This window comes from Podarcis tiliguerta (genome assembly GCF_965153285.1).
Source record: "Podarcis tiliguerta genome assembly, chromosome: 8".
In the NCBI taxonomy this organism is placed as follows: Eukaryota; Metazoa; Chordata; class Lepidosauria; order Squamata; family Lacertidae; genus Podarcis; species Podarcis tiliguerta.
This window is the reverse complement of record NC_139541.1, coordinates 82534801-82555697: the sequence shown is the minus strand read 5'-3', so window position 1 is coordinate 82555697 and position 20897 is coordinate 82534801. Positions and strand designations below refer to the sequence as shown.

The 20897-nt window shown below is 50.8% G+C and overlaps 2 protein-coding genes and 1 long non-coding RNA gene across 12 annotated transcripts in view; 1 reads left to right on the top strand and 2 right to left on the bottom strand.

The window, feature by feature from the left end:
* Positions 1–20897, top strand: part of LOC310684888 — a 239051-nt gene that overhangs the window by 143809 nt on the left and 74345 nt on the right. The gene's annotated exons all lie outside the window — the stretch shown is intronic.
* HIPK4 (homeodomain interacting protein kinase 4) lies at positions 2924–12906 on the bottom strand. 3 transcript variants are annotated; one of them, XR_014514735.1, is made up of 4 exons: positions 9803–10370; positions 5428–9599; positions 5038–5307; positions 2924–4886 (listed from the first exon to the last, which is right to left on the bottom strand). XR_014514735.1 is itself a non-coding variant. In XM_083455336.1 (2 exons), exons 1-2 carry the CDS (start codon positions 8275–8277, stop codon positions 3287–3289), a joined length of 1830 nt encoding a protein of 609 aa, XP_083311462.1. In that variant the 5' UTR covers positions 8278–10094; the 3' UTR covers positions 2924–3286. The 3 variants fall into 3 exon arrangements, 1 of the variants encoding a protein (XP_083311462.1); XR_014514734.1 differs by lacking the exon at positions 2924–4886 and having other exon boundaries at positions 5122–5307; positions 5515–9599; positions 9803–12906; XM_083455336.1 differs by lacking the exon at positions 5038–5307 and having other exon boundaries at positions 2924–3469; positions 6631–10094.
* Positions 12481–20301, bottom strand: LOC310684377 (uncharacterized protein). Of its 8 annotated transcripts, none has more exons than XM_083455444.1 (6): positions 20164–20301; positions 18151–18655; positions 17890–17971; positions 17551–17633; positions 16973–17099; positions 12481–16738 (listed from the first exon to the last, which is right to left on the bottom strand). In XM_083455444.1, exons 2-6 carry the CDS (start codon positions 18562–18564, stop codon positions 15816–15818), a joined length of 1629 nt encoding a protein of 542 aa, XP_083311570.1. In that variant the 5' UTR covers positions 18565–18655; positions 20164–20301; the 3' UTR covers positions 12481–15815. The 8 variants fall into 8 exon arrangements, with proteins under 8 accessions (XP_083311570.1, XP_083311574.1, XP_083311569.1 ...); XM_083455448.1 differs by having other exon boundaries at positions 12481–16678; positions 20164–20300; XM_083455443.1 differs by having other exon boundaries at positions 18151–18789; positions 20160–20265.

Genomic DNA, 20897 nt, shown 5'->3' with positions numbered 1-20897 from the left:
GGAAAGTATGAGATATGGTTGGCATCCGTCTGTCTCGAGAGACAGTGGAGGGGTGCGCCTTCGGGCGGGAAGTCAAACAGTTGAAGAATCACAGCGCCTGCTGTGGCTGCAGAGACCGATACAGGAGAGACATGTTTTCTTGCAGCCGGGGCAGAGGAAGGCGTCCTGTTGTGCTGCTGCAGATGCAACAGGGCGTTTCTTCTGTGTTCCTCCCAGCGGCCATTCCTCCTCTGGTCATGGCTATGGCCACACAACCTGTCTGTCTCCAGGCACGGTGGTTGTCTGCAAGGGATTCCCACATGATGGATGTTACCAGGCTTCATGTCATGTTTGCAGACATCTTTGTAGTGCAGACTTGGTCTGCCAGGGAGCCTAGTGCCTGACGCCATCTCCCCACAGAGCACACCTTGAGGATCCTGCTATCTTCCGTTCTGCACCCTGGACCAAGCCAATGTAGACATCACTGAGACGGAAGTGCAAACATGCTGGGAATGCGCATCTTTGAGACTCTGTCCTCTCAGGGAAACTTCCTTCCTTCTGTGTGCCCCAGAGAGGCCATTTACAAGGCGTGCCACACCCTCTCCCTGCCAGGACTCTTCCATGGCCCTCTGCTATGGATGCTTTAGTTGAGGTTCCTGCATTTCAGGGGGCTGGATTAAATGACCCTTGGGATCCCCTCCATAGGTTGATCCCCTCCAACCTATGATTCTAATAATTCTGTGGCTGCCTGCCAAAGCACTTGCAAAGAAAGGGCAGCCAGTGGCGTAGTGTGGGGGGTGCAGGGGGGCCCGGCCGCACCGGGCGCAACATCTGCGGGGGGCACGCTCGCACTCGCAGCTCTCTGCCCCTACCTGGCTCACTCACTCTCTCTCACTGCAGTGCTGGCTGTGCGAATCCGATCCAAGCCGCCGGGTCGCCGCCCACTGTGGAGGGGAGGGTGCCAGGCGTGCGGTGCGGAGAGAGAGCGAGGGACTATCTGGGGGAGGGACAGTGCAGCGGGGGGGGGGGGCGCAAATTACTTGCCTTGCCCCGGGTTAGGGGGCGCAAATTACTTGCCTTGCCCCAGGTGCTGACAACCCACACTACGCCACTGAGGGCAGCTGCCCACAATTCCTGTGTGTCAGGGATCTCCTGCCAAGCCTCTTCATGTGCAGAGAGGGCACTTAAAGTGAGTACCTAAGGGATTGAGAAACCGAACCCCACAGAGCCAAGAGTCCCCTCCTCCCATGAGAAAGGGGGCAAGGAGCCTTTCCAAAGCTGGGCTGCTTCTTTCAGCTCCTGCCCCTCCCAACATCAAGGGACCCTTTTCCCTTTCCAACATCAGGGATCCAAGGCAGGATCTTCCATAATAATATTAATAATAATTTTATTATCTATACCCCATCCAACTGGCTGGGTTTCCCCAGCTACTCTGGGCAGCTTCCAGCAAAATATAAAAACGTAATGAAATGTCAAACAATAAAAGCTGTGAAGTCAACCCACCTTGCTGATACTTGAACAAGGAGTGTAGTGGATCGGCTTGGATTTGTTCCATTGCAGAGGCAGAGCTCAGGTTATTTCATATTCTGCCTATCCCTTCTGCTTGCTTCCCCCCTTCCCTTTCCTTTTATTCCCTAGCAAGTGCCTGAATTTGAAGCTGAAACGTGTGTGCAGTGGCCACCCCCAGGGCTTTAGGATTGCCTGGCATTCAGGCTACTGGGAATTCAGGACTGCAGTTGTAAGTGACCATCACACCCTTCTGAGGTCTGGGAGAGAGTGTGGGCTGCTTCTATACTCCCAAGTAAACCGCAGGGCTGTCGGTTGAACGCAGCAGGTGCTGGGTGCCCTGGCTCAGGACCTTTCAAAAAGTCATCCCTTCGTCCCAGGTTCCCACCTGGGGCTGCAAGAGAACGAGCAGGTTTGTAGCAGCAGCTGCTGGACAGTAAAACCCCTGGTAGCCCTGGAGGTGTGAAAGGAATTTTGAGGTCTTAGATATATTTTAAATGTTCATAAGTGTACCAACCAAGCATGTACATAGATCAGCACAGGAAGACTGACCTGAAACCATTTTTGATTCCCAAATGTTTTCTCTGCAAGGTCAAAGGAAAATGGAAAAGCCTCCCCATTGTCTTTTCCTTCACAAATCCTGTCTTAAGGGCACATTTAAGATATGAGCCTGTGACCTGGCTCAGGAAGTATTTATCATTACAAAGACTGGTCAGGCTCCCCAGGCAATCCAATCAAGTGACCATTAAACAGGTAACCTGGCAGACAGGAGGTAAACATAGCACTCAGATTTCTGCTGTAGACCGCCCTTTCTGTGATGTAGGTATGATGTATCTGGGGGTGGTGGTCTTTAGCTACACCTGTTCTGTGATGTATGCATGATGCAGGGAATTTCAAATGTCTATAAAAGGCCTTGCGTGCCATTGTTCGAGGTACCTCCTCCCTCCTGCGTGTGTGTGGTGAGTGAGGACCCTGTTGCAACAGATCAATAAAGATCAGGCTTTGCTTCTCAATATTCTCTGGTTGGCCTCTGTTAGTTTCTCTTACCAATAGGGAACCTACGTAAGGACTCTATATGGGCTCTTGGATACCCCATAAGGGGAAAAAGGGCAGATTTTTGTTTACAACACAGGGCTGTTGTGTTGCAAGTGGGACAATGCAGCAGGTGCGAGAAGCCTCTGTTGGGCACTCCCTTTGGTCACAAACCCCATAGGCAACCCCACAAGGAGCTGTGCCGGTCTGAACCACCATGGGGTGAGGGTGGGGGAATGAGCACCCAGCTAGCAGATGGGCCGATGGGGCCCACAAGCAAGTGGCTGGTCTAAAAAGCAGAAGCTGCCCAGTGGGACTGAGACCCTTCCATCGCCCAGGGTGGGGAGCCATGCATTGGTCTGGATAGGGCATGGACCGGTCCCTAGACAAACGTGCCGCCAACGCCTTCTGCAATTGGATAAAGAGTTTATTATTGCTGTGGTCAAGTGTGTTTGTGTGCATCTGGCGCTGCTGGGAGGATAGAGGCGGTGGGGGGGCCAGGCTGCAGTTTGCCAAGACAGACTGGCAGGCCTTTTTGATCTGGAGTAGAGGGGACTTCCCGCCCCCCTCCGCCCCATCCAGCCTGGTGCTCCGCATAGTTCAGTAAGAGTAAGGTGGCTTTTATTAAAGCAAGTAGCTTTGGGCAGCGAGGAACAGTCTATATATTTAGTGGCTACAAAGAAATCTGTTTCGAGGGCCCCCGGCCGGGGCCATCTCTCTGCTGCGCCTGCCCTCTTCCGGGGTGGGGGGGTGGGGAGGGCCCGCGGGGTCAGTGGTGGCTGGCGATGTGTTGCAGGTACGGCTGCAGCTGGTGGCGGTTCCGGGAAGCGTGCAGCACTGCCTTGAGGGGCCCCCTCTCCATGCCATGCTCTGCCAGCCAGTTCTCCTTCGGCAGCCAGCTGGTGGGCCCAGGCAGCTGGGCGGCTGGCTCGTACACCTCTGGCTGCGCTCTCTGCCAAAGAGAAAGACGGCATCTCGTTACCGGACCCACGTCCCAACACCAGCCCCCGGTTCCCTGCAGGCTAGGTGGCTATGGGGGTCCCTTCCAGCTCCGTGGTTCTGTGTTTTGTGCTGCGTTCATGGGAGCAGCCCTGGTGGTCAGCAGGGAGGGGGATATGTTTCAGGGCACTTGTGAAGCAGTAGCTCTAGGTGATTGGAGATAATAGCTATATAGAAGGGGTACCCCAGGGGTCATCTAGTCCAACCCGCTGCCGTGCTGGAATCATAGCTACAGAATCCCTGACCAGTGGCTATCTGCCTGGGAGCTCTATCGAGCATTATGAATTTTCCCCATAGCATGAATAGTTTTAGAAGCGTCTTTCACTTACATTTTCTCTAAATTTAAGTCCCAAGCACTGCGACCTTTCTATAATAATATTTTCTCACTCCTCCCTAACCTTTTCCCGTATTATCCCCTATTACAGACTCCCCCACCTTATCACACCTGTTGGTTTATCTGTCCCTTTTTTGGAGGTGGGGAGTAAGGCAGTTGGCCCTTTCCCCCAGCTCTGCTATACCCACTGGGAAGTGGGGCCGTCGGAACTGCAACCCGTTTCCTGATGTGCCTATGCCCATGCGCAGCTCACAGAAGCGAGATACTTGTTTTGCTCTGCATCTCTTCCCAGAGGATGGGCTTTGCCTCTTTCGCTGCTGCAGCACAAAGCTGGCACAAAATTCTCTCCCCACAAGACCCACTGGTTCACTGGAGTAGGTGGGATGGGTTTCACCCACACCTGGCACTGTGATCTGAATCTCACCTGGATTTTGTGATAAAAGGACATCTGTGTCCTTTTCACCATCATCGAGAGATGGAGAAATTCTGCTTTTCCCTGCTGAATATTTTGGTGTCAGGCTTCACTCCCCACCGCACCCCCATATATTTCCATCTTCACATAATTTTCTCAGCCGTTTACCTCCAAGCCTCGTTCACTCGTTTTAATAGCCCATCTTTCCTCCAGGGAGCTCAATGTGATGTTCTTCGTTCTCCCCTCCATTTAATCTCCACAACAACTCTGCAAGGCTGAGAGAGACAGTGCCTGGCCCCAGATCAGCAGCATGGCCGAGTTGGGGGGGGGGATTTGAGCCCTGGTGTCTCCCAAGTCCCAGCCCAACACTCTAACCACAACGCCACCCCTGGCTGTTGGCACCAAACCCTCACTTCCAGGCTTCCGACCAGCTGCTGTCAGGTAGCACTGGCCTCCAAGCCGAAACTGCAGCAAGGCGAGTGAAGCCGTGGTCCTGGCAGGTTGGCAAGGAGCATGTCTGTGCTGCAGTCACCATGTGCCAGGCAGAAAGGGGAGGCAGGCTGGGAATGCCCCTTGCCCCATTGCATTTGGGGCGGGAGGGGGAGGTCAGAGGCCTGCAAGCGGCTGGCACAGTGGCATAGCGTGGGGGGTGCAGGGGGGCCCGGCCGCACCAGGCGCAACATCTGGGGGTTAGGGTTAGGGGGCGCAAATCCACGGGTTAGGGGGCGCAAATTACTTGCCTTGCCCCGGGTGCTGACAACCCACGCTACGCCACTGGGCTGGCAAGTTGTTTCTATGGGGAGCAACTCTTGACAACCAAGCTCTGAAAAGTGCAGATCCCCCCCCCCCTTTACCTTGCTCTTCCCATGCCGTGAAAGGATTCCCTGTAAGGCCGCAGACCCTGAGGGAGGGGGGGGACCCCTGCACCTTCAAACCCCCCTGACTTTGACGGTGCTCTTCCTTCACCCTGGCCTTTTAATCTTAGGTTCTTCCTGGCTCAAGCTTGTCTGGAAGGTAGGAAAGATCTAGACCAGCCTTTCTCAACCTTGGGTCCCCAGATGTTGTTGAACTACAACTCCCATCATCCCTAGCTAGCAAGGCCAGAGGTCAGGGATGATGGGAGTTGTAGTGCAGCAACATCTGGGGACCCAAGGTTGAGAAACACTGATCTAGACCAACAGTTCCCAGAGGAAGGGAGTGGTCCCACCCTCTGGGGAGACAGTGGAATTACCTAGTGGGGGTGCTAAGAGGCAAGTGGGTGTCAGGGAGGTGCTGGGGGTGGTGATTTACGGCTCCTGCTAAGGGTCTTTAAACCAGACACTGGTATCATCCATCCATCGTGTTAGGAATTTACTGAATTTGCTGAACGTGGTACCCAAGACTCTTGCCAAAGGACTGTCAGATTTTGAAAACCAGGCATCTCTGGACCAAGTTAATCAGTCTTGATGAATTAATTCAGCTAAATAGTTGTAAGTGGCTTTTGAATAAATTGTGAATGTTTATAATTTGTATGGGGGTCATACCAAGCGCTGGTCTGAATAATGCTTCTAATCAGGTGGGGTAGGGGGCACTAGGGACAAGTTTGTGGAACCAAGGGGGCACGTGTGGAAAGCAACAAACCAATACAGGGGGCAAAAGGAGTCACGGTTGGTCTGAGAGCAGGTGGGCAGCCGGTTTTTCCATCTGGGTGGAGGGAAAGGGAGCCTAACCCTGGTAACTAAAGTATTGCCAGAGTTTCCAAGGGACTTTCCAGCACCTTCTGGATCCTTGGAGACCCTTCCTTCCTCCTTCACAGGTGCACCCTCTCCTGGCTCAGCCCACTGAGGAAGTTGCTCCAGAGGCTTGGTGGTGGCCCAGTTCCAACACTTGAGGACACGCCTTGGGCTCTTACTTTGGTACACAGGAAGAGGAACACAGCTGTATACCGAGTCAGGCCATTTTGGCCCACCTTAATCAGTATTGTCCACACGGACCAGCAGCAATAGCCCTCTGGGGTTGGCTCTCAACAGTGGAACGGACTCCCATGAGAGGTGGTGGACTCTCCTTCCTTGGAGGCTTTTAACCAGAGGTTGGGTGGCCATCTGTCATGGGTGAGATTATTGCATTGCAGCAGGCTGGACTAGACAACCCTCAGGGTCCCTTCCAACTCTGCAATTCTTTGATTCTCCCAGCCCTACCCAGAGATGCTTTCGGCGATTGAACCTGCAACGCAGATGCACTGCTCTGACTCATGACTCTTCCCCAAGACCTATCTTCAGCCGAGACCCATCCATCCATTGCCTCAACTCTTGGGCTCACGCCTCCTCTGAGACCCCCGCAAGTCAGTCCCCCTGCCCTGCTGTGGCCCCTTCTCCCCAGCCCTCGTTACCTGAGCGGTGGGCGAAAGCATCAAGCCCCTGGGGTAGCCGGGGTCTTCCCTGGCGTTGGACTCTGGCAGGGAGGCTGTGCTGGCGTTGCTTTCCTTCTCCCACGTGGGGGGCTCCTCAGGGGAGTACTGCCCCAGCAGGATCAGGTTCTCGAAGGTGGGGTCTGGCTTGGCATGGTGGGACGCCTTGCGGTGCCGGGGGCTGCCGCGGCGGTTCCGGTAGTAGGCCGGGATGGGCTCTTGCTGCGGTTGCTCCTGGCGCAAGCGTAGGCTCTGCAGGACTGGCTTGCGCCGGCCGGATGCCGCCTCCGGGGGCCCGGGGTGGGTCGGCTCATACAGCCCCCCGCTGGGCCCTTCTCCCCACACCTTCAGGGGTGCCTCCTGGCCAGCCTCGGCGATGCTGAGGTCATCCATCTGGCTGGTGGTCCTCTGGATGCCGTGGGCACTGTTCTCCTCCTGGAAACTGTCACGCACCGAGTAGAAACGCTCTTCTTCCATGGCGCTGTAGAGCTGCGCCTCCTCCTCGGTCTTGCTGTGGCTGGGCAGCGACTCGTGGAGGCTGCGCAGGCAGAACTGGTAGTACTGGGTAAGGTCGTAGTTCTGCTTCAGCGGCTGGGTGGAGACGTACGGGTGCTTCAGGGCAGCGCTGGGCGTGATGCGCTCGTGTGAGTCCCAGGTCAGCATGCGCTTGATGAGCTCCACCATGCTGCGCAGGTCAAAGTACTCGGCCAGGGCCTCCGTGTCCGGGTAGATCATCCTGTGGACGTTGACCGTCTCCATCTGGTCCAGGGACTTGAGCACATACTTCCTTCTCTCCACTGACTTCACCTTGGTGTCTGCCAGGTACTCCGCCGGGGTCTTCAGCTGCCAGGAGTTGACCACCTCAGGGTGCTGGCTCCTCTTGAAGAAAAGGTGAGCCTTCCTGGCCGCGTTGAGCAGGGCGGGCCTAGGCATCCCCTGCGTCTCACAGATGTACCGGATCTGGTCGTACTCGTTGTTGCCAGGGTAGAGGGGCCAGCCCAGATGCAGCTCGGCCATCACACAGCCCAAGGACCAGACATCCACCTTCTCGCAGAAGGGCAGTCCCAGCAGGATCTCGGGCGCCCGGTAGAAGCGGGACTGGATGTAGGGCTCTTTGACGTAGCGCACCTCGTTGAAGATGCTGGCTGAGCCAAAGTCGATCACCTTGACTCGGAAAGGGTACCTGACTTGGTCCACCAGCATGATGTTTTCGGGCTTCAGGTCCGCGTGGATGATGGAGAGCTCCTTCAGCTTGGCCAGGGCCCTCAACACCTGTATGGTCACTGTCCGGATGTGCCGGACGGGCAGTGGGGAAAAGTTGTGCTCCTTCTGGAAGTCAAAGAGGTTTTGCTCCAGCAGCTCGAAGACCAGGTAGAACTTGAGCTCGTCGTGGAAGAACTCGTGGAACTGGACGATGTGGGACTCCTCCGAGTCCACCTCGGACATGGTCTGCAGAAGCTTCAGCTCATTCTTGATGATCCTGCTACGGTAGGAGTCGTTCTTCAGGATCTTGATGGCCACCATCTCGCCTGTGCTGCGCTTCCAGCTCTTCACCACTTCCCCGAAGGTGCCCTTCCCCAGGATCTCAAACACGTCGTAGAAGTCCGATTCCGACTCGATTGTGACCATCGTTCTGGGCTCGCCCAAGCTCAGGAACACGGGTGCAACGTGGCTTCTTGCAAAGAGAGGTTCAGCCGCGCCCTGGAGCCAAGAGAACCCCGGCCTGACTCCGGAACGAGAGATGATGCAACAGTCACTCAGTTCCAAAGTTGCCAAGTTGAGAAGGTTCTGTTATGGAGGTGGGAGGAGGGAGGCGACTCCATGGAGGGGGTCCCCAACAGCACTTATTTTCTGTGCTAGCAAATGCTTTCCTGCCAATGTGAAACCAGGGAGCGGGAGGCACTAGCAAAGGACCCCTGAGATATGACCATTCTGTACTGCAGGGTCCCACATGTTGAGTCTTGAATGGATACCTTTTGAGAGGCAGCCCTCACTTTAGGAGGCTCCAGTGTCCGTGGATGGGGATGAAGATGACATCTTGCCAAGAGTTTGGTTCTTCAGGTGAACGTCTGTAAGGAGGTGGGAGTTCTTCCTTTATCTCCACACCCACACCACCTTCAGAGCATGTGTTGTGTGACTGAAAAGCAAAGGATCTCTAGCCCCAACTTAGCCATCCCTACAGTTTATATGTTGGGTCTTTCCAAACTGGCACCTGCCATTAAAGGGGAACGGTCATAGGTAGAGCGTCTTCTTGGCATGCAGTGGTCTCAGGTTCAATCCCCAATGGTGTCACCAGGTGGGACTGGGAGAGGTTCCTGCCAGAAACCCTGGAGAACTATGGCTGCCAGTCCGTTTAGACAATACTGAGCTAGGTGGATGAATGATCTCATTATGAGACAGCTTCCTATCTATTGACGTGCATCTCATAGTAGGCTGTGGGGCTGAAGGCTCCTCCAAACTTCCACTTGTGCTGTGCCTTGCTTCTCCTTTGCCCCCACCCCTACGCCTTTCCTAGGGAAAAACTGCTCTTTAGTGATAATTTGGCACAAATGGCTATCCGGGGGGAACCCAAATTGTCATTTGTGCTGACAGAGAGTGGTTTCCCCCAGGGGAAACAGTGCTAAGAGGAAGTGTGGCTATGCCCCAAGTTAACTTCCACCCTCCACTTTTGTTGCAGGGGAGAAGAGCGAGCATTGCAGGCCAAAGCCTCCCCCCCTTCTACCCCTGAGTATCCGAACTCCTTTCCCCAGGTGCAAGGGAGCCTAGGTAGGCCTCTGCTGAAGAGGGAGGCTCTGCCCGTGGCTTCTTCCTTGAGTCTGATATTAGACAAAATTTTGGGGTTGGCTTGCACAGCCCAACTCCCCATCAAGGGACCCAGTATCCCCCTAGGTTCATTATCTGCCAGAGAAGAATGAGTGGAGGCAGGAACTAATTGGAACTCAATTTTGGGGCTGGTGAGAAGTTTGTCTATTAGTGGATTTGAGGGATTAGCAAGTGAAAAGAACTCCGCCTATTGGGAAAGGTTTTGTCAAGAGCTTCCTTCTACCAGCTTAAGAGGGAGTCTTATAACTGGGGGCTAAAGATGGCCCTGGTCTTGCTCTCATGTACCATTTCAGACATGTGGTTTAGGCACATGTATGTTTACCTTGTGCACTTAGGAACATTCATATTATTTATGACACCTTAAAATTCCAGTAACAGGTGAACTTTTCGTGGCCCAAGCCTTTCTTCCTGCAGCGGTGCTAAGTCCTGCTCTGTGCTTTCATAGTCTCCTAGAACTGCAGAGTTGGAAGGCACTTCAAGGATCATCTAGTCCAACCCCCTGCAATGCAAGAATCGCACCCCTGACAGATGGCCATCCAACCTCTACTTAAAAACCTCCAAGGAAGCACAACTGGAAAAGGACTGTAGAAGATTATTCCAATATATGATTACAGCAGTGAGGTTGTTATATGCACAAACCTACTGTAGAGGAATGGTTGAGAAAATTATTGGACTTAGCTGAGATGGCAAAGCTAATGTGTTTAATTAGAGAAAAATCATTGACATTTACTAAGGTCTGGAATCTCCTTATGGATTATTTGCATGAAAGAGAAAATGAACTTGTGACATCTGGATTTGAAGATTGAAAAAAATCACTGGCTTGTAGATAATAAAATAGTTGGAGGTTAATGAGTGGATACTGTATTTAGCTGCAGGACAAAGAACCAGAAGTCTTTTAATCTTTTTTCCCCCTTCCATTTTCTTTATTTTCTCTCTCTCTTCTGTTTCTTTCCCCCTTTCTTCTTTTTGCTACTGTTCCTTTTTTTTAAAGATTAGATTGTAAAAGCACCTTTATTCTGCTGTATCAGTAAAAGATACTTCGTATTCGGTGTGAACTTTTGTATATCTTTGGACAAATGAAAATATTTCTTAAAATACAAACAAACAAACAAACCTCTGAGGAAGGAGAGGCCACCATTTTCTGAGGGAGCCTGCCCTCAGCTTCCACCCAACCCCTTCTGCCGCTTGAGTGGGTCAGGCTGGGAGGCCCCCCAGCCAGCCTTTGCCCATAGCTGTGAGGGGGTTTTGGTCAGGCCAGCTCATCCCAAAAGAAAAGTACATATAGCGCCTCTACTTTTAATTCATAGTCTTTTACTAGATGGGGATGACTCCCCTTCTGCAGACAGGCAGGGCCTTCATGTCTCTGAGAGAAACGGTTGCCAGTTTTGTGAGGATTTTCCCTTGGCCTCATCCTCTCCTTCGTCCTGTTTCCTGAGGGAGTTTGTCCCCCAAGTTTCCCTCTTGGCTGCTCCCCCTCCCAGCTTCTCATTCACCCCCCCCCAATTGTCTGGGGTAGGGAAGAGTTTGGGGGCAGCTGGATTCCACCCCCCACATGGCCAGGCAGGCCCAGGAGCCCATGGAGGCCCAGATGGTGTTTCCCGCCCTTTTCCGAAAAAGGCGGGAACGCCATTTTGTTTCTTCCAGAGGCCCCAGCCGCTCCCAGAGACGCCATGGCTCCATTGTGGGCCTTGTGGCTCTCATGCACTCTCCTCCCAGCTGAAGGAGGGTGGCACCTTTGGGTGCCAGCGCTCACGGGGCGTCCTCAGGTGCCTTCCTGCCATGATGGCTTTGCCTCTGCAGGGCAGCGTCTCTCCTCATCATGTTGGCCCAACGGAGGCCTCTCCATTTGGAGATCCCAGGCAAGCAGCCAGAACAGGCGAAGGGGGCAAGGAGGGAAAGCCCCTCTCTGTGTCTGAGGCCTAAGAAGGAGGATAATAAGAAGGGCTTTTTTCTCCTCAGAGGTGGAGGGTTCCCTCAGGGGAGTTTGACCCCTGGACCATCTTGCTTCGTCACCCAAAGAGTCAATGCAAGCAGAAGGGGTCTACCTGCAGAAATAGGGGGAAGACAAGGCTGGAGATTCCCTTTCTGGCCCCTCAAACCCGGGGGCCCAGGAGTCCCCTAGTTTATCTTGTATTTCCCATGTAAAAACCAGGACACCCCTAAAGTTGTTGAGCTTTCTAAGGGACAATTTCCCTACTTTCTGTGTGAACCTGTTTTGTGCTGTGGAATGAGGGAACCATCTGGCTGCAAGGGAGCCCTAGAGGCCAACCTGTGGGAAAGTGGTTGTGGGAAGGAGAAGGGAAAGTCGGGTGTGTCATGTGGTCTTTTATTGTGGGCTGGACCTCCCAGGTTTATTTTGATGGCCATTTAATTATTAAAAGAGAGTCATATTAAGTATATGTAATCCTATACAGAAGCACGTGTGTTGGATAGCAAGCAAAGAAAAACAGCCATTTCCTGTTTTAAAGGATGCGAGGCAAGCGCACACACAGCCGCCCTAGCAGAGCTTCAATCCAGTCTTTAGCCGTTCAAAAATGAAGCAATGCAAGAGACAGTATTCTATGAATACAGTTCAGCCACAAAAATTAAAAGGTCTGGAAAACAAGCTGGGTATGTTTAGCCTGAAGAGGAGACTGAAAGGAGACATAATGGACTTCCTGTTTGGCTGCCATGGTGAACAGCTTCACCCATAACAGTGGAGCCCTTTCGTGCGGATAACGAGGATAATATGGGAGTAATTATCCTCCCAACTGCCCCCCCCCCCAGGGCTGGGGGGGGAGCACCCCACCCACAGATTGTCCGATACCTGCTGCCTGTCCTGAAGGAATGAGGGGGGGCAGGGGGATGCTGGGTGCAACGCATCGCTCATCACAGCAACTCTCCAAAGCCGGCGCCAGGAGTGGAGGACTCCTCTGTCTTTTAAGATAAAAAATTGGACTTAACTAACAGGCAGGCTCTGAACTAGAGGAGATAAAATAACTTGCTAATTTAACCAGCCACTGAGAAGGATTCGATTTGGAGAAAGACTTTAGTTATGACAAGGGCAAATGTTTGAAATACACAAGCATGCCTGAAAGAGCATTTTGCTGCCATTGTGGTTTAAATATAATACAGACTGGGTGAAGATTCCATACCAATAATACAACAATACAATATACAAAGAATAAAAATTAAAAGTCCGTTATATAGAATACGTTGTAGGGTTTTGAGTCAATAGTCAAATAGTGGAGCTTATTCTAATTGTCCCAGCTAAAAACTGTGCAACCTTTGCTGTCACCTGCTCATCCTGATCTGCCAAGAGAAAGGAAACTGTGAAGAAGGTATTAAACACCTTGGCCAAGAACTTGCAAGTCACAGTTCTGGATACATAGTTGAAATAGCTATGGGGCACCAGATGTGGCAAATAACCCAGCTACAATCCTCACCTCATACAAACTAAAGTCTAATAAATCTGTATACAGCCACTACTATAATTTTTCCCCAAAGTGAGTTCTTTGATGGGAAGCGAGACGGGCCCTGTGACTGAAGCTCTTCCCATATTCTTGGCACTGAAATAGTTTCACCTCGCTGTGAATTCTTTGATGGATCATGAGTTTGGCCTTCTCAATGAATCTCTTTCCACATTCCAAGCACTGATAGGGTTTCTCCCCTGTATGAATTCTGTGATGGGTTGTGAGATGGGCACTCTGGGTGAATTTCTTTCCACATTCCGAGCACTGATATGGTTTCTCCCCTGTATGAATTATCTGATGGACAGTGAAATGGCGTCTGTCAATGAAGCCCCTTCTACATTCCAAGCACTGATAAGGTTTTTCCCCTTTAGAAATTCTCTGATGGGAAGTTAAACTGCCCTTTCTTCTGAAGCCCTTGCCACATTCCAAGCACTGATGCGGTGTCTCTCCTGTATGAATTGTTTGATGGGCCAAGAGGTGGCCTCTTCGAATAAAGCTCTTGACACATTCCAAGTACTGATAGGGTTTCTCCTCTGTATGACTTGTCTGATAGACAGTAAGATGGCTTTTTATTCTGAATCTCTTTCCACATTCCAAGTACTGATAGGGTTTTCCCCCTGTATGAATTCTTTGATGTACAGTAAGCTGGCCTTCCCCTTCATCATGGATCACTGCTTTGCCGTGGCGAAGGGGCTTGAATAACTCAGAGAAGCTATGAGCTATGCCGTGCAGGGCCACCCAAGATGGACAGGTCATAGTGGAGAGTTTTGACCAAACGTGATCCACCTGGAACAGGAACCAGCAAGCCACTCCAGTATCCCTGCCAAGAAAACTCCATGGACAAAGGCAACAGGCATATAAAAGTTATGATGCTGGAAGCTGAGCCCCTCAAGTCGGAAGGTGTCCAACATGCTACTGAGGAAGAGCGGAGGACAAGTACAAGTAGATTCAGAGCTGATGAAGCGGCTGGGCCAAAGCCAAAAGGTCGCTCAGTTGCGGATATGCCTGGAAGCGAAAGGAAAGTCCAATGATGTAAAGAAAAATATTGCATAGGAACCTGGAATGTAAGAACCATGAACTTTGGTAAGTTGGCTGTGGTCAAAAATGAGATGGCAAAAATAAATATTGACATCCTGGGCATCAGTGAACTAAAATGGACAGGATTGGGCGAATTCAGTTTCGATGACCATCATATCTACTACTGTGGGCAAGAATCCCGTAAAAGAAATGGAGTTGCCCTCATAGTCAACAAAAGAGTGGCGAAAGCTGTACTGGGATGCAATCTCAAAAATGATAGAATGAGCCAGACATCCTGGAGAGTGAAGTCAAATGGGCCTTAGAAAGCACTGCTAATAACAAGGCCAGTGGAAGAGATGATATTACAAACTATTTAAAATTTTAAAAGGTGATGTTGTTAAGGTGCTACACTCAATATGCCAGCAAATTTGGAAAACTCAGCAGTGGCCAGAGGATTGGAGAAGATCAGTCTACATCCCAATCCCAAAGAAGGGCAGTGCCAAAGAATGTTCCAACTACCGCACAATTGCACTCATTTCACACGCTAGCAAGGTTATGCTTAAAATTCTACAAGGCAAGCTTAAGCAGCATGTGGACCGAGAACTCCCAGAAGTGCAAGCTGCATTTCGAAGGGGTAGAGGAACCAGAGACCAAAGTGCAAACATGCACTGGATTATGGAGAAAGCTAGAGAGTTCCGGAAAGACAAATACTTCTGCTTCATTGACTATGCAAAAGCCTTTGTGTTGACCACAGCAAACTATGGCAAGTTCTTAAAGAAATGGGAGTGCCTGATCACCTCATCTGTCTCCTGAGAAATCTCTATGTGGGACAAGAAGCTACAGTTAGAACTGGATATGGAACAACTGATTGGTTCAATATTGGGAAAGGCGTACGACAAGGCTGTATATTGTCTCCCTGCTTATTTAATTTATATGCAGAATTCATCATGCGAAAGGCTGGGCTGAATGAATCCCAAGGCGGAATTAAGATTACCAGAAGAAATATCAACAACCTCAGATATGCAGATGACACAACCTTGATGGCAGAAAGTGAGGAGGAGTTAAAGAACCTTTTAATGCGGGTGAAAGAGGAGAGTGCAAAATACGGTCTGAGGCTCAACATCAAAAAAACTATGATCATGGCCACTGGTCCCATCACCTCCTGGCAAATAGAAGGGGAAGAAATGGAGGCAGTGAGAGACTTTACTTTCTTGGGCTCCATGATCACTGCAGATGGTGACAGCAGTCACGAAATTAAAAGATGCCTGCTTCTTGGGAGAAAAGCAATGGCAAACCTAGACAGCATCTTAAAAAACAGAGACATCACCTTGCCAACAAAGGTCTGTATAGTTAAAGCTATGGTTTTCCCAGTAGTGATGTAGGGAAGTGAGAGCTGGACCGTAAAGAAGGCTGATCGCCGAAGAATGGATGCTTTTGAATTGTAGTGCTGGAGGAGACTCTTGAGAGTCCCAAGGACTGCAAGAAGATCAAACCTCTCCATTCTGAAGGAAATCAGCCCTGAGCGCTCACTGGAAGGACAGATCCTGAAGCTGAGGCTCCAATATTTGGCCACCTCATGAGAAGAGAAGACTCCCTGGAAAAGACCCTGATGTTGGGAAAGATGGAGGGCACAAGGAGAAGGGGACGACAGAGGACGAGATGGTTGGACAGTGTTCTCGAAGCTACCAGCATGCGTTTGACCTAATTGCAGGAGGCAGTGGAAGACAGGCGTGTTTGGCGTGCTCTGGTTCATGGGGTCACGAAGAGTCAGACACAACTAAACAACAAGCTGGCCTTGGTGACTGAAGCTTTTTCCACATTCCAAGCAGTGATAGTGTTTATCTCCAGTATGGATTCTTTGATGGGAAATGAAATTTATTTTCCAAGTGAAGCTCTTTCCACATTCCAAGCACTGATATGGTTTCTTCCCTGTGTGAATTCTTTGATGTACAGTAGCTGGCCTTGTTTACTGAAGCTTTTTCCACATTCCAAGCAGTGATAAGGTTTCTCCCCTTTATGAATTCTTTGATGTATAGTAAGATGGCCTTGGTGATTGAAGCTTTTTCCACATTCCAAGCAGTGATAGGTTTTATTTCCAGTAAGACTTCTTTGAAGGGAAGTGAAACTTATTCTCCAAGTAAACCTCTTTCCACATTGCAAGCACTGATATGGTTTCCCCCCGGAATGAATTCTGTGATGGACAATGAGCCGGCTGCTCTGACTGAACCTCTTTCCACATTCCAAGCACTGATAAAGTTTCTCCCCTGTATGACTTCTCTGATGGACTGTGAGCTGGCTTGATATTCTGAAACTCTTTCTACATTCCAAGCACTGATAAGGTTTCTCCCCTGTATGCATTCTTCGATGTACAGTAAGCTGGCCTTGTTGAATGAAGCTTTTTCCACATTCCAAGCAATGATAAGGTTTCTCCCCTGTATGAATTCTGTAATGGGAAGTTAAAGCGCCCGATTGACTGAAGCTCCTTCCACACTCTTGGCACTGATAAGGTTTCTCCCCTGTATGAATTCTCTGATGGACAGTGAACTTGTTTCTGTGACTGAAGCTCTTTCCACATTCAGAGCACTGATAGGGTTTCTTCTGAAGGGGATTTCTTTGATTTGAAGTGGAATGGGAGCTCTGACTGAAGCTCTCTCTGCGCTCTGAATAGGACTTCCCCACTGTGTGGCTTTTCTCCTGGTCTCCCTCGTTCTTCAGCTCCAATTCATCACCACCTGGAACTGAGAGAGAAATACATTGGAGCCTCATGGGATCTGTGCCATCTCTAATGTCACTCGTCTCTTTAGTCAACCCAGGACAGAAAGAAGCAAGAACGGAAACAAAAAATCCGACAGATGATGATAATGATGATGATAATGATAATAGTCTTCCATCCACGGTTTTCTGTGGGAGTATTAGAATCCTAGGGGCTGTGGGTGGTGCTGTTGAGCCCCATCGAAAAACCAAAGGTTCCTCCCATAGAGATATGTCTTCAGTTTTCAAAGCAAATAGGATGATCCAAGAGGAAGCCTTACCGAGAGAGTCCAAGATCCCACGATTCTCCTCCGTGACTTCCTTGTGCAGAGCTCTCAGGTCAGGATCCAGCAACGCCCACTCCTCGTCTGTGAAATGCACAGCTACATCTTCAAAGCACACTGAACCCTAAAAGAAAAGGAAAAAGGTTGTCCTCTTAGACAACATCAAGGTGAACAGTTACACTTTGCTCTGTTGTCTTCTGCTTCTTAACTGATGTTATGTTTTAATGGGATTCTTCTTCTGCACATTTCATTATGGACACATCCCCATTTGCCACATGGAAGGATCCCCTTCCTTCTTTCCCTGTGTGCTGTTCTTGCCGGGTGGGGGGACCTTCCTGATGCCCTGTAGACAACTTCAAGGTGTGCAGGGGGGCAATGACAGGGGGGTGAGAGGGGGGAAGCCCCATTGTGCAACTGATGGGGTGAATCCTGTCCACTGTTTGGTGTGGTGTGTAAACTGCTTAGAAGCCTATTTTAGCATTCAGCCCTTCTTTCCTAGGCGGCTCCTCCCACCTTTCCTCTGTGTCCAACCCGTCCATGACATCCTCTTTCCCCACCTGGCTCCTTCCTCCTACCTGCTCTGCTTCCACAGGGGCAGCTTCCCCTTCGCCACCAAGAAAAGACGGACAAACAGGTCTTGCTGGCATCGTTCGGTCTCCTACGAGAGAAAAAGGTAAGTGCATGCTTCACTCAGAAGGAAAACTACAGGTGGGCCTTCCAAAAATTAAGGGTAGCCATGTAAATGTGGACGCTGGTAACCATTTCACATATTAGTTGTGCAAAAATATATCACCCTTTCTCTGGGCTCTTGGCTTCATGTGTCTTCTCCAAAAAAGATGTAGAAATCTCACAAATTAGTTTCAAAAACAACATAATGTGATAAAATGGGGGAGAAAAAACTCCTCCCTCCTTACCCAGTGGCCTTACTCTGGAGTCCAATGGAGATCTCTCTGCCTCAGAAGAATCCAGACCCATTTCTGGAAACTGATCCTTCCCCTGCAAGAGCAACAAGCATTCAAAAGAATTAGATTAGAACTGGAATGGCAAAGGACACAAACACTTTAGGGGTATCGGATATCATTCCTCGGATGCTTTCCAAAAGAATTAGTAGAGAATTGGGGGATACTCTCAAGTTTGGAGCCCCTTGGAAGTATCCAGAGTAAAGTCTCTCTCACCTGCTGCTCTGCCTGCTTTCTCTCCTCTGCCTGACTCAGGAGGAAACCTTCGGCCAGGGCCACCGCCTGGGAACTGGTCTCTGCTCCACATTCCCTCACCCAGCTCTCCATCTCTGGTGGAAGGACAGCCAGGAACTGCTCCAAGATCACCAGGTCCAGCATCTCAGCTTTCGTGTGGATTTCTGGTTTCAGCCACTGACGGCAAAAGTGGTAGAGTCGGTTGCAAACCTCTCGGGGTCCTTTGGCCTCCTGGTAGCAAAGCCGCCTGAGCTGCTGGCTCTGCACATCTGAGCGGAGGGTGTCCTCCTCACCCAGGATCCTTTGGACAGAATTTCCCCAGATTCTTCTATGACTAAGAATTTGGATGGAATGAAGTCTTGCTGCATCAGGCCCTGCTGAGTCTTGCTCATCCATCTCTGTTCTCAGGACACCTCCAGGAAATCGAAGGAAGTCCCTATGTCTTCTGCCAAGTTCTGCCTGTCCTAATGAGTGGTTTTAGCAAATCCTAAAAAGAAAATATATTTTTCTAATATACCGGTAAATCTGATACACAGTCAGGTGAATAGAAATATTCCCTGGGCAAGCATGGATGAATCTTGCTAGGAACCAGGGCTGGACTGCACCACAACTCAGACTGAGCTTTCCTTAAAAAATAAAGGAAGGAAGGAAGGAAGTCAGAATGGATGAGTGAGTCATCTGGGCCCAGGGCAATAGTGGGGGTCCCTCCCACCCCCAAATGTCAGGGCACATTTTTTTCCTGCTTCTGCCTCATGTTGCAACACTTGCAATCTCCCACATTCTCAAGACTCCTGGGGTGGGTCCCTCTTTCTTTATTCTGAGGGCCAGAACTTCACCTGGCCAAAGAACAGATAGGTGGGACCAAATAACTTGTGGGTGAGGCCAAAGGACAGTGTTTTAAAAAGAGAGATACAGGATTTCGCTTATTTCTGTGATAGTAACAATTTTATACTCTTCTTAATATTGTGATATACTGTTTTAATCTGCCATGGGAATTTTGGGTGAACATCAGGGAATTGATTATGATGATGGTGGGGGGGGGGGGGACTTGTCACAGGAGGAGGGGAGACCAGCTAGAATCATCCCTACCTCTTGGCCTCCCTCATCTGAATCTGCTGCCTCTGGATCTACATTGTTCTCTGCCACAGATTCTCCCCGCTAACTAAGCCCTGTTACGTCTTCAGCTTCAGACACCTCCTCCTCCCAGGCTTCTCCCTCTGACCACTCATCATTGCCCCCAAACCCCTCCCCTGGCCCAGAGCCGCCTTCCCTTGCGGATTCCCCAGCTGGTCCCCTCACCACTCCTCTTAGCCCACGCAGTCCATGCAGCTACCTCCTTAAATCCTTTATTCTGTTATCACCAGGTTGGGTGAAGACAGTCCAGCCTCCTTTTCTCTCCTGTTCTCTCAGGTGCCAACCTGGGGCATCTTTTGGGAAGCCCACCAGCAGGCCTGGAGCCCAGGGATAGCTCTCTCCCTCTGCATTTCCCAGCAGCTGGCATTCAGAGGCATGGCAGCCTCCAACTGTGGGGGCCAGGACCCTGAATTGGCCTCATCCTCTTCTAAAGCCATCTAGCTTGGTGGTCCCATCCCTTCCTCCTGTGGATGGGAGTTCCATGGGTCTAACTGCGCACTGTGACACGGAAGGACTTTGTCTATCATAGAGGCCAAGGTTTTAGTTCTACCCCTAAATGTTTCCACCTGGGCTAACGAATGTAATTGATTCCTCAGTCCCATCGGGATTCCATTGCATGCCCTTTTCTTCCTACTCCGTGACCCCCCCTCCCCAAAGGGGCAAGCGGCCTCTTGATGCTAAGGAAGAAGAGAATTGCAGACCTCCTGCTACTTGCAGCCTCCCTGGTTTTGCAGAGAGGAAGAGGGGCGGAACCTCTTATCCCTGGCTTGGGGATCCGCCTGCAGGAGCTGAACACGCTCCCCATGGACCCGCCCCACTTCTCCCCAATGCACCCTAAGGCAGAAAAGAAAGGAAACTCACCAGATCCCAGATGGGAAACTGAGGCAGCTCCTGCAGCGGAGACGAAAGCCACCTTCCCCCTCTTGCAGGGAGGAAGCTGGGAAAGTGGGATGGGCTTCTGCTCGGGAGGACAGCATCTCCACCTTATTTCCTGTCCTCTCTAGGAATGCAGCTCCGTTCCTTTTAACCCTTGGCGAGCCGGGCGCCCCCAGCTCCCCCCTCTCTCCCTCTGCAAAGGCGGAGCCCCGGGCATGGCCTGCACCCAGGGGAGCCTTATTTGGGGGACCCCCTGGACTGGCGTCTGAGCTGCTCCCTCGCTTGGAAACAGGAGCAGGAGGAGCACGAAAGGTCCTGCAAGGACATCTTCCTGGCGGTCCTTTTCCACGCCACCAGCCTGGCTCTCATTTTGATGCCCACAGCACCTTGAAAGGACCGAGACCTGAACTCTGAGGCCAAACACTGCCTTAAAACCGCACCTGCCTCTTCCCGACCCCATTTCCTTCGGCGTTACTCTCTCTCATTTTTTCTTCCTAATACACTGCTACCTCGGGTTACGAACTTAATTTGATCCGGAGGTCCATTCTTATCCTGAGGTACCACTTTAGCTAATGGGGCCTCCCGCTGCCGCCATGCGATTTCTGTTTTCATCCTGAGGTAAAATTCTTAACCCGAGGTATTACATCCAGGTTAGTGCAGTCTGTAACCTGAAGTGTTTGTAACCTGAGGTGTTTGTAACCTGAGGTACCACAGCAAGG